Source organism: Ochlerotatus camptorhynchus, unplaced genomic scaffold (genome assembly GCF_037179485.1).
Source record: "Ochlerotatus camptorhynchus isolate MF236.1 unplaced genomic scaffold, CSIRO-AGI_Acam_v1.1 ptg000213l, whole genome shotgun sequence".
NCBI lineage: Eukaryota > Metazoa > Arthropoda > Insecta > Diptera > Culicidae > Ochlerotatus > Ochlerotatus camptorhynchus.
The window spans coordinates 2,418,998-2,432,326 of NW_027040703.1; the positions used below are offsets into that span (position 1 = coordinate 2,418,998).

General features: G+C 39.3%; 1 protein-coding gene across 5 annotated transcripts in view; it reads right to left on the reverse strand.

Moving 5' to 3' along the window:
* Window positions 1-7,361: 7,361 nt before the first annotated feature.
* Window positions 7,362-13,329, reverse strand: part of Zasp66 (PDZ_signaling and DUF4749 domain-containing protein Zasp66) — a 115,343-nt gene continuing 109,375 nt past the window's right edge. For all 5 annotated transcript variants that reach the window (XM_065224688.1, XM_065224687.1, XM_065224690.1 and 2 more), the window contains 2 exons: window positions 8,050-8,191; window positions 7,362-7,985 (listed from right to left, as the gene is read on the reverse strand). In XM_065224688.1, coding sequence (XP_065080760.1) covers window positions 7,845-7,985; window positions 8,050-8,191 — 283 coding nt within the window. In that variant the 3' untranslated portion in view covers window positions 7,362-7,844. The remainder of the gene's footprint in view (window positions 7,986-8,049; window positions 8,192-13,329) is intronic.

The following is a 13,329-nucleotide window of genomic DNA, read 5'->3' on the forward strand; positions in this document are numbered from 1 at the left end:
TTGCACAGATTCAATTCGCTCGGCCCCATTGTTGTTGTTCGGGCTCCAGACTGCAGAGCATTATTCCAACGTAGATAGTACGAGAGAACAATAGAGCGATTTTAAGCAGTAAATGTATGTGAAGTTCTTAGTAATCTCGAAGACAAAGCCAAGAGTTCTGGACGCTTTGTCGACGACATACGATATATGGTGTGAGTATGTCAGCTTTGAGTCCAGAACAACGCCTAAGTCTTTCACGCAATGCACCCGTTCGATAGTCGTGCCATATGTAGTTGAAAATAATCGGTTGTTTCTTGCGTGAGAAAGTAATGATTGTACACTTAGCTGGGATGACCACCAGTCGGTTTAGATTACACCAGTCAGCAAAGATGTCAATCTGATTTTGGAGAGAACGGCAGTCGGCGAGTGAGCGGATGCGCAGAAAAACACCCAGATCGTCTGCAAACGATAATCGTGGCCCTGTGATAACATGGTGAACGTCGTCGAAGTAAAGGAGAAATACCAATGGTCCCTGATGGCTACCCGAGCAAAGCTAAAGATCAAATTGAAATCAAAATTAACTGTTATGATGTAACTTATTTTGAATACTCCAGTTGATCTCACACAGCAAAAATGAGAGCAAAATTTTACACTGTTGAAGCAAACGGAAAACTAATCCTGCTTTCAATGAAATCAATTTGATTACTGATTTTGCATACATAATGTTTAACTGAATACGGGCCTGGAGTAAATGGTTACCATTCATGTTTCTCAAGCTGAAAGACTTGGGCTCCAATCTCACCCCGGACAAGTCACGAATGACCTAAAATGTGTTAAACAAATCAAATAAACAATAATCATTAGTTCAAGGACAGATAAATTTCAATTAAATTTTAAACAAGACGTAAACAGCAGAACTTCAAGTTAAGTTGATTTCATTTAAAAAGTCTTGACTGCATAATGAAAGCATAATATGATATCAGACTTATGTCGCAACAATTGAAATCAAAATGAGTTTTCATTATGATAGGAACTGCACACTTTAATATCGATTTGCTTTCATTTTGTTAACCGACTTTGCTCGGGTACCCTGAGGTATACCGGACTTAGAGCAGAAGCTTGCTGAGCGACAAGTACCCAAAATTACTGTCAGTTGGCACTCCGTGAGGTATGAACGAAACCATGTCAAAAGATTTCCACCGATCCCTAGCCTATCAAGCTTAGTGATCGCAATTTCGTGGTTCAGCTTATCGAAGGCTGTCGTAAAATCTGTGTAGATAATGTCCGTTTGGGTCCGAGCAATCAAACTGTCTGTGATGTAAGACGTTAGGCACAGCAGGTTCGTAGTTGTGGAACGCCCAGTTATGAATCCTTGTTGATCTATACTTAGATATGGCTTGAAATGCGCATTTAGGGACTCTATGACAACCAATTCAAAAAGTTTTGATACAGCACTCAGCGACGTGATTCCCCGGTAGTTGTTTACGTCACGTTTGCTTCCCTTTTAATGAAAAGACAAGTGATGTTCTTTTTAAAAATAATCGACGGAACTCCATCGGGTCCAGCCTTACCTGAAGTCTTAAGTTTAGATGCTGCTCTAGAAATCGTGTCTGTAGTGGCTTCGACAACGCTGAGCGTTCATAAGGCCTGTGAAGTTCTTCAGCTATTGCAGTCATAGAGTTCTCAGACTTTCGAATAGCTCTAAAACTCTAAAAGGTTGCTGGAAATCGCAAAGATCCTGTCGAATAGGGAATTACTGAGAACCAGAATTTCTCGTAGTTTTAAATGTCTCTCGAGCTCTATAAGTCTGAAGAGTATCTGAATTCTGAGAATTCTTGCTGTTCCTAACGAGTCAAGAGCAGCGAATCCAAACACATAAAGCAACCAACGATACAGACAAAACGGTTGCTACGACTACCATGACAAACTCGCTCTGTAACATAGCTCGATCCGAGTGGTAGAAGGATAATGATATATTGCTTGCCTGCTTTGTTGCAATATACACGGATGAGGACATAGCTTGATATGAATCGAGAAAAGACATAACAAAAAAATTCCCATTAACACACGTGTATCATCTTCGGCTTTACTTCGTGAAGCAGCTTGCCAACAATTTGCTCGTTTCTTTCTACCACACCGAATGAGTTGTTTCGCACGGGCTGCTTGTCATGAAAAAGAACGAAAAAGATGTGTTTTGATGATGATTTGATTGATTTGATGAAGATGATTTTCATTGCTTTTCACTTCTGACATAGCGTTATTATTCGGTTCGTTGATCGTTTGTCATTTTGTCATTTGGAGATATTTTTGATTCCTTGGTCAAGAGTTCTAAAAGTCAGGCAGCCATGGAAGTTTTGGGTGCATTTAAAGTATAGTTATTTTTTTGGGATTGTCAAGAGTCCACAGGTTTGGTACAGTTGCATTTTTCAATAACAAAAAAACGTTTTTAGGATTTTAAAACTTATGGTTTTTTGAAAGCTTATCAAAATGCTAACTTTTCTGACAACAATGAACTCATGTTTTTCCCTTGATTTGTTTATTGATTTAGATTCATATTATTTTATGAATTGCTAAATGCTGGGTTAGGGAGGGAGGGTCTACCAGCGCACCCGATTAAAGCGAAATGGCGAGAGTGGAAATGCCAACTCCCTGTCTTTAACATTGCATGAATAGAGGGTGGGCTCTTCTCCCTACTCATTGGGGCATCTTCCTGTTGGATGGCCTGTCTTTTGACCGGTTGTCTGATCTTGTTGTTGGAAGGAGATTCTCATTTATCCAGTGGAATGCACGTGGACGATGTTGCCCACGGATTCACCCAAACCTTTTTTGGCCCTTAATACAATGGCAGGTTGAGTACAATTAGAGGTTACTAAACTTGAGCAAATCAAACAGCGAGGATATTTCACCGTCTACACTGGAACAAATCAAAAATCCGAAATGAGAAAAATGACTCATGATTTCATGAACATAGCGTATGTTCATGTTATGAAAATAAACCATGAATAATATTCATGACATCATGAGCTATGTTTGCGTAACGCACCCAAGATTCCCAAAATCATGAATCATCCGAGTTAAAATCATGAATTAAATTCATGTGTTTAACTTTTAGTTTTTAAACCAAAACATATAAAAAAATAAATAAAATAAAGCAATATACTGGATTCGAACCAAGAACCTTACGATCATTAAATCCATACTTTGACCACTAGACTATCGGTACTTGTATAAGATGGAAGGCAAAAAGCTTACAAGAGATACCTACACTCAAAAAATTCCACACGTTTGATCGAAGTGTTTAAACACTTGATTTTTTAAATGCACAATCACATTTACTTTAAGTGTATTTCACCTTGGATCAATGTGTTATACACGTTAATTTATATTGTTTCAAATTTTCAAATGTTGAAAACCTTTCACTATCTATTCAAGTGTATTGCACATTGAATCACACTACTGTTCAAAACAGATGGATTTAATGTGTTTTGCATTTCAATGCGATGTGAGTTGCTTGCTCAGAAAGGTAAACATCGAAAACAAGACTTGTGACTTTATCTTATCAACTCGCCTCATATATGAGAACAACAGTGAGATCAAACGAAGACTCCGGCAGCAGCACACCCCAACAGTCCATGACCGAATCCCAAATCAGACCCATTAAAAAGATATGTGAAAGCTCTGGCCTCTGGCAGTTTTGTTTATATATTTGTCGATTCATTTTTAGAGCCGGTAAAGTAGAAGTCGATAAAGTAGAATATTGTAAAATATTGAACTATGATGTGCAAAGCTATTGATATCACCAAATGAGGCACATAGAATCCAAGTGTGTCACAATTCAAATCCAAAAGGCGCCGGTGGTGTAGTGGTAAGCGTGATTACCTCTCACCCCAGCAGGCCTGGGTTCAATCCCAGTCGGCGCCGCCGGGATGTTCTGAGGCATAACATCTCTGATCACGCCTTCCTTCGGATGGGGATTAAAGCCGTTGGTCCCCGGTTCATGAGTTGATGGGTCGATAGGTAGGGTCCAGGTGTGGGAGCTGCCTTCCTGGCACGTCGGTAGCATTGGTGCTCAGCACGGAAAACCAGATCGACGGAAAAAAAAAACCAAAAAAAAAAAAAAAACAATTCAAATCCATAGTGTTCAGGCATGATTCATAGCATAAGATTCACACATGAAATGGATGTGTTTCACAATAAACGCAAAATTAAGTGTGAGACACATGATGATGACGTGTGGAATTTTTTAGTGTATCATTCAATTGAGTGTAACCTAAACATAGACGGAGCTCTGGTCGACATTCCAGCGAAAAAGCTAAGCCAACCCGACACCAATCTGACTTTTACCAAACCCCAACCCGATGCTGACCCGACATAAACCCAGAATTGACCCGACAACAACACGACATTGGGTCGACATCGAACTTAAATTTGCCTTACATTGATGTGACATCGGGTCGACTTGTCTGTTCGGGACCATTTTGCTGGGTTTCTTCCATACTCCACTGTCCTATATCAAATGATAGTGAGTGACTCAATTATGGTCTTGTGAGAATTCGTTTTCCCAGAGTTGATTGAATGATTGTATTGGTACTTCTTCAATCGAATGATATGAAAATTAACAGCACTGGGTAGAACGATAATGATATATTGCTTGCCTGCTCTGTTGCAATATACATGGTTGAGGACATAGCTTGACCACAATCGAGAAAAGACACAAAAATTCCCATTAACAGCACACATGTATCACCTTCGAATTTACTTCGTGAAGCAGCTTGCCAACAATTTGGTCGTTTCGTACTACCGACCCGAGTGAGCTATATTACAAAGGCCGTTTGTCATGAAATAGAAAGAAGAAGATTATATCATTATTGCTTTCGATTACTTGATTCCTTGATCATTGTTATGATTTCATGGGATGGCAAGTTTTTTGATTTCATGATTTTTTATTCAAGAAAATGGAATCGGATTTTTTCCCGTGTACCGACAGTTTTCTTGCTACAATGAGTAGTAGTTCCAACCAAGTTGTTACCAACCGGTGAACACTCGTGTTTATTTCAGTTACCGTGGGACGTGATTTGTGATTAGCCCCGGTCCCTTTCAAATTGTATCATAATTTATGTACGGTCCTTATATTTAAATGACGTTTCACATTCATCTAGTGATGGCCGATTTTCATTCGAATAATCGATTAATCGATTAACGAACCGAAAAGTAAAATATTTGTAATCGGTTATATCATGCCGATATAAGCATTAATATCTCCAGAGGATCATCACCGATCGTTTCAAACGTGCTGCACTCTCATTGGTGGAAAAATGGCAGCACAGCGAACAAAACAATAATCGATTAGTTGTTAATCGAGTAATTAAAAAATTGGACATCTCTGATTTTGGTGTGATTGTTTTGAAAAAAAAAGAGCACAGAATTTCATCTTTACCGAGGGGGCAGCAAAACCACAAAATTACCTTGAATACGGGGGGTATTCATTGGATGAAAGGGACCGTGAAAGAGGACACTAAAATAAAAAGTTTTTCTTCCGACAGTTTCATCTTAGTATTCATGTTTGTTGCTACCTCTTTTATGTGAAAAGTTATTATAAATTTTCGTGATAATATACGTTCTTTTTTAAAGTTAATGAATTAAGCTAAACAAAAACGGCTCCCGTAGTTTTTACACTATATATGATCGAAATCACGAGCTTTCAAATGCAACTAAAAGCATTAAAATCCATTTGCTCCTTTTTAAGATATTAACATTTGAAAATAGCAAGTTTATCAACAAAAAATATTGCTAACTTTCCAACATAGTTACAGCAACTTAGTTATTTAAAAAAAAACTACAAGGGACAGCCCTATGGGGTTGAACGCAATGGTGACGTAGGACTACGTGGTCTTATATAATAAATCTTATTTGTTAACTGCAGCAGGAGCTTGTGTTTTGTATAGGAATAGGAATTTGAGCGGGGTTCTCTCTGTTTATATACTCTTTAGTATGACGCGCTTGACATAGATGGCCCACAGCGACTCACGAAGAGCTACTGATTCCGATCAATAACGGTGCGGCTTCTTCCTCCTTCTATGGATGCTCATGTGGGCTGCAGCTCGCTGCTTGCAGGCAGCCTTTCGTTGTGTACTGGAGAACAATGTTCAACGCAACGCGCTGAAAGTACTGCTGCTGCTGCAGCTGATGCCGACGACCGGACACCACCACCCACGGTGATTGGACCTGAATCCTTGGTAGCTAGCTGTTTGCGGACAGCCTTTCGTTGTGTACTGGAGAACACCACCACTCATCACGCGGTGATTGAACAAACATCGTTTGGTGAGACCGGATGGAATTCAACTTTGAAATCTGTGTTAGGGAAATCGCTTTTCGTAGGCAATCGGTGATAATTTCAAATATATAAGCAACAGTTGCACATTCGTACAATTTTCACTAATGACATTTTGAAAAATGATAGCGTCTTAAATTTAACAGATGCGTAGAAATATATCTGATCGATTGGTGATAAAATTATTGAAATTTTTCCAGAGGCAGCCGAGTTATTAACGTTCAAAATCTTTCATAATTTTGTTACATGTTCCATTTTCGGTTTTTACAAAGTGTACCTCCATATAGAAATCACAGACGTAGTTATACATCAAAAAATCATGCGCCATCAAAAGTTATTCAAGTGTGTAGAACAAGTAATTTGCAAGAAATCAATGCATGAACAGTTAATGTCAAAAAAAACTGTTTTTTAGGGGTCACCCTAAGTTACCTTTTTAAATCATATAAAATACATCGGACTTCGTTACAATCATTTGCATAATGAATCGGATCCTAATGTGGAAGTTTCTGTTAGGGTTTTAGGGAATGTGAAATCGATATTCGGAATAAGGAAAAAAAAACCCTGAATCATCGATTGTTTTTCTACCTTTATTGAATTAATTTCGGTACCTTTCTCGTCACAAAAGCCTTCATAGCTAGAAGCTAACTTATACTCTAAACGTGTGTATGAGCCACATATTCTCGTTTCTTTCATTGTCTGATCTATGACCATGCCTATTTGCCTGTTGACTCTTTCATTCGTGAGTTTTCACAACGTTTTTCATTTAAATTGTGTTATGAATTCGATCGCTAGTTAAAAAAAAAGTTGTGATAGATGATCTTACGATTGAAGTGATTTAGTAAAAACTAAAATTTCGATAGCTTTCTCCTCTTGTGTTATTTTATTCCCTTCGGATAGGAAAAGCATATCGAAAAATTGACTAGAACTTGCACTCGATCCCATTTTTCCGATGTTGGTCCGAACAACTTGCGATTAAATCGGCTGCACACCGGAAAACATGTGCTATAACATTCGAAACATAACAAAAATTGAAACTAATAAAGCACGTAGGTAACACTAATAAATATTCTGTTTTTATTCATTTTGGTTAAAGTTTAGTGGCAACAAAATTTCTCCTTTCAACAACGTTGCCCTAAAACGATTTATTTACACTGAGTTCGTTACTAACATTTGGTTGTTTCTCAACCGGTGAGGATTTCTTACAGAAGCTCTCGTTTGTGACAGACTAAAAGTGTGCTGCATTTCGTAATCCAAACAACAGAATTGATAAATAATGGATAACTATATAGTTTGCTATGCTTTCCTCGATCATAAGATATTGCTCAATTGTTAAAGCCCTATGGTTCATCAACGTAACAGACAGTTTCAAATGAGTAATAGTAGTAGTAGTAGAGTAGTTAAAAGCGTTTATTCTTCTTCTCAAGAAAACCAAAAAATTGTAGGAAACAAGGTTTCCTTCATCTGTTCTTATGCTTAACCTAGGAAGAAATAATATGGTTAAAACCGGAATCCGACTTCTTCCTCAGAGGGTGCTCTAGTAGTCGGTTTCCGACAGTACGTGATGCATTAAACGTTTGAAAGATCCACTCTGGTGGATCTTCTCGTTCGATTCACCCATCGAGTTGACGTGCTGAGCGTATTCTGGCTGGGGAGCTGGATGGGCCACGGTTGGTTTCTGAAACGATAGATTAAAGTCATCATTGTCATTCTTTAGAATGTACCGACCGATGATCGCTCACCTTGCCTGGTACCATACGATTTCCGTGGAAGGCACGGGTCTGGACGGGCGTGGTCACTTCCTGGAGTCCCTCGCCAGCTCCCTCCTGCAGGGCACGGTAGGTTTCGCTCTTGCTCGGGTCAAAGACGACGGTTTTCTTGTAGCTACGGTTGTTGTTCGGATTTAGGCAGCGGCAGGAGGTGGTGAAATTTTGAAAATTTTGTTTCGCGGTGATGAGTTTTTTGTTTGTTTGGGAAATTTTACAGAGATGGTCAAGAAGTGGTGACAAAACGCGCAGGTTACGCAGTGAGTAAATAAAGAAAAAAATAAACATACAAACAAAGAGAAAAACGTATAAGAACAATTTTGTTTAGTGATCATGTTGGTTTATCAGAACACAATTTTTGGTGGCAACTGGTTGTTTCGGTTAGATGTTAGTAAATAATAGTGGAACGTATTGACGAGCTGATTAGTTGACTTATAGGTCTACTAACTGTATGATTAATAGATAACAGTCTTTATAAAACTATGATCATTGCATTTGGGATAATCTTGATTTAAAAAAGTAGTGTTCTACTATTGTTTACGACTCATACTAAAACAATTCACAATTATTAGTTATTCGATTAACAATTAAAATAACATTTATTCAGCACAATTATCTTGTTGGTTTTATCGACACCAATCAATCTGGTGTAATATTTTTTATAACATCCGCAATCGAACCCACGTACAAGTTGATAATAAATAATTAGTTTTGTTTTACTTTAAGGAGCATTGATCGAATGGACAAATGCACAACACAATAATATTTTTTTTAAATATTAAGTGGCATTTGTTACACTTATTATTAAAACAAATTTAACGCTGTGAATTATACATTTTTCGTGCATAAGATGGTAAATTAATTTAACTATATAACTCTTCAGTGTTCACTCGGCTGTCGACAAAAGCAGGCCACTTTCGATGTGTGCCACGCGATCGTCTGTTTTCTCGGCAGCAACCATTGTTCATCAGCAGTTCTTTCGGTCGATGCGTCTTCGACTTTGAAAAGCAACCGTTTAGTGATGAGTGTGTGAGTGCTGACCACATTTTGCGTCCATTGCTGCAATGGAAGCGCTCTGACCCCCGTTGGCGTAACTACCATACAATGAAACCACTAGAATTGGCTCCAGGTCTGATGGAGGAGGAGGCTTTTTGGATAGCGGACGATAAAGTGTTTATTGTGGTGTACCTTTTGACTATAGTTTTAAGATGTGTTGTATAGTGACCAACAATCCTCGGCTCTGTAAAGTTACTTCTTTTGAGCCTTATCAAATAAATTAATAAACAACAATAGGTATAACTCTTTTCAATTATTCGGCAGAGTGAGTGAAAGCAAGCGGTGTAGGTCTCCTCTCCGAAAGCGAACGATTGGTTTTGTTTGCTCTTTCTTTGCCATTTCATTTTCCGTGAGCTATAAACGTAACGAGGATATGAAAATTAATTAAGGTTCAATTTACTTTGATGCATTTTCGAAAAAATCAAAAGCAGTTTTTTTCGACGCCTTATTTCAGATTGCTAAAAGCTTGCGTCATTTTGTGTAGAATAGCAAAAGGAATCGAATAGTGCGAGCATTTTGCAATCTGAACTAACGCGTCGAAAAAAACTGCTCTTGAATTTTTCGAAAAAGCATCAAAGTAAATTGAACCTTAAATGGTGCGGCGCAGGCGAAAATTGAGGAGCCTTCGTGATTTCCGAAATAAGCGCAGCACTGACGTGGCGTCTTATCATCGCCTTCTAAACGGCGAGGTCCGCCTAAGCATTAGGCAGATCCCTCGCGCGTTGATTCAACATACGCCGACTTGCACATCCAGCAGTGAAAAACTTGAGACCCGAGCAGTGGATGTTCTGGAAGGTGGTAGCGTAGAAGAGTAATGGTAGCCCATCAAGAATGCGAACAACCTGGATGTGTGTAGACGAGATGGACGAGCGTGCGTGGACTCCCACTATCAACCACTAGCGATATTCGACTCTTCTAGGATATCTAACGACGCATGAATCCAAGGATGCCTGTGACTGACGCGACTGAACAGTTGCTAACTGCCCCACTGACCAGCTAAAACGTTGGTTGGAACACTTCAAACAACCTCTTCAAATTTCGACGGTACATGTCGGCATCATCCGCCAAGGGCATCAGGCATCAGGCTCGGAGAAGACGCGCATCACTCGCGTCTACTCTGAGGCTCCATCATTGTAGAAGATAGAAGTCTGGAATCCTACAAGGTTCCCGGGGTCGATCGCATATCAGCACATATGCTCAAAGCTAACCCCATGCTATCCGCACAAATGTTGCATAAATTAATATGTCATATTTGGCACACCGTGACCGTTTCCAGCTGATTGGATGCAATCGTTAGATGTCAACATGGACAATAGACTGATGCAAAATTTGACTTTTTCGCTCCACAGTGCTTAAATGGTTTCAAATCGGGTCGTGATTCACCTCCAAAATTTACAACTCATTTGGTTAGAAACAGACTTCGCACAAACCATTTGAAGTTTACATGTTAATTACTATGGGAAATCTCAACTTTTTGTTCATTGCCTTCTAGTTATTTTCCATATTGAGCTGCGAAACAGCTCGATAGCCATTCTTATAGAAAATTTTCTCAGCTACAACTTTGCTGAAGATGTAAAACGAGACAGGAAATAGTGCTATGTAAAACGAGACAGGAAATAGTTATTAATTATTTAAGAGATTGGTAAACTTATGACATGATCAAGCAGCTGCTCTCTAGGCAACACTGTATTTTGCAGTGTGACATAGTAGCCATAATTTTTGTGTCCTATTGAACGATCCAGAAACACCAATGTTGCCTGCTGAGCAGTTGATTGAGCATGATCATAAGACATAAGTGCATTGAACCATTAATAACTTGCATTTAATCAAAAAGTGGTCTTGAGCAAAGTTGTAGCAGGGAAAATTTCCTACAAGTAAAGTTAAAAGCTTTTGAAGCAGACCGATATGGTGAATTATTAGATAGACATGAACAAAAATCTTGGTTTTACCATAATAATTCCCATACAAACTTCAAATGGTTTGTGCCATCTCAGTTTCTCACCAAATGGGTTCAAATTTTGAGAGGTTAGTCAGGATCCGATTTGGAATCGTTTAAGTACTATGGAGCGAAAATTTCAAATTTTGCATCACTCTAATGGACAACCCTTTCAACTTTACAGTATCAGGGCAAGCAGTAGATAAAATCAACCGTTTCCAATAGCTTGGCAGCCAGAAAGCGCCAGACGGAGGGATCAACACGGGTGCACGAATCAAGAAGGATATGACTTCCTTTACGAGCTTACGAAATATCTGAAAGATCATATCAGATTAGTCAAAATCCTGATTTTTGATTCCAACGTAAAATCTGTTCTGTTATACGTCAACGAAACATGATGCATATCAGTAGAACTCACTCAGGTCTTGATTAAACCTATGCCTGTGATATCTAATTCGCGCTTGGTGGCCTCACAAATTTGGATCAACAATAGAAAACGATCCATCAGCATTTGTAAACAAACCGCTCTAAAGCCCTTTCCTCATAAAGCGAAGGCCTCCCACGCAAACTAACACCATCATCGTGTAGGGGAAACTTTCCCCTATCTGATGATGGTGCTGGTTTGCGTGGGCCGCCATCGCTTTGGGAGGAAAGGGCATTAGAACGGTTTGTTTACAAATGCTGATAGGCCCTTTTCTATTGTTGAACCAGAAATTGATCTCCATCGTCGATGTTATCAGAATTATTATTATTTATCTTTATTAGGGAGGCTTTCAGCCTTGGGCTGGTTCGCCTCCAACTGTTATCAGAAGTCGATATCAACAGAAACCCGCGAACGGAAGTGGTTCGTCCACACACTGCCAAGGGGTGGAATTGTAATCAGCAAGCAAGTCATGGATTGGAACCCAGTAGGACTTCGCAACAGAGGCAGACCTAGGGGCCCTTGGGAACGGAGCCTCAATGAGGAAATCAAGAAAGCCGACTGAAATCATGTTAACGTTGAAGCAAGCAGCCTTGGAAGTCTTTCAAATTGGCCCTACACGGCAAATTAAGTCACTCAAATTTCTAAAAACGTAGGTCACTCATAGAATGAGTAATTTTTTTCTCAAATATCAAATGTCACTCATATATGAGTAATTGACACAACATTTACTACCTACGCGTTGGCAAATTTGAGGGAACGGGAATCAAATATGAGTCCGATTCATATAAGTTTCTTCTAATAAATCTAGCTGAAGAATACTAATTCACTGAACATATTCTTAAAAATTCTCTACAATATTTTGCCTTCGGCTAATTGTCTATTCGATCAATGTTATATTAAGTTACCGTTTTCAGATTCGTCATCTCCAAGATTAACTTAGGATAAACCAGCGCAGTCCTAGAAATCTCTCCATAGCTTCAAGAAATATCGTATAAGGTACGTGGGTTCAACATTAAACATTCAACAACAAACACAATACATCAATAAAAATCAAAACAAAAAAAAATATCATTTAAGCTCACACACATTTATCTATTAAAAACTAATTTATGCGATGTAAATCAGTCCGTGGTAATATTTTTCAACTAATTCACAAAACTGTCATAGCACTAAAAAAAAGTTGATATGTATATTCTCGTCTCAGCATTTGGGTCATCTCATCGGAGTTCTGGTCCGTTTCTCCACACAGGGAAGCATTCAAGCGTGTCTGTGCGTTACGTATTCAGTGTTGCCAGTGCAGTCTCTCTCCATTGGTTCTTTTCGCAGGCGTGTGACAGGAGGGGTTCAAGTAGTAGTGTAGGTAGTTTGGTGGTGGTCGTGGTGTTTCGGCGTTGAGCGAAGGTGATGTTCATTGTGAATCAACAGCACTGGTGATTTGAATCAATCGGAAGGATAGAAATAGACATAAGCGGTAGATTAGTGGAAGCAGCAGAGAGCAGCTAGGTGTGAGAAATGAAAGGTGAATGAGAGTAGCGAAACTCGCAAATATGACTCCCGGAATCGGATTAGTAGTGCTGGTGGCGCGGATCATCCGGCTGCGATTGGCAGTAGTAATCGCCCGGTAGTGGCGGAATCGGTGGCGGACTTAGCGTTTGCTGTCTCGCTTGTGGTTGCTGCTGGTGAGCAGAGTATGGCGATTGCGATGAGTGACCGGATGAGTGAAGCGATGACGATGACGCGTACGATTGGAAGGGATATTTGTTCTTGAGTTGCGTTTCCTGATCTTGGCGCCGTTGGTCCTCCAGAATTTTTTGTTTTTGTTTCAGGAAAGAAAGATCAA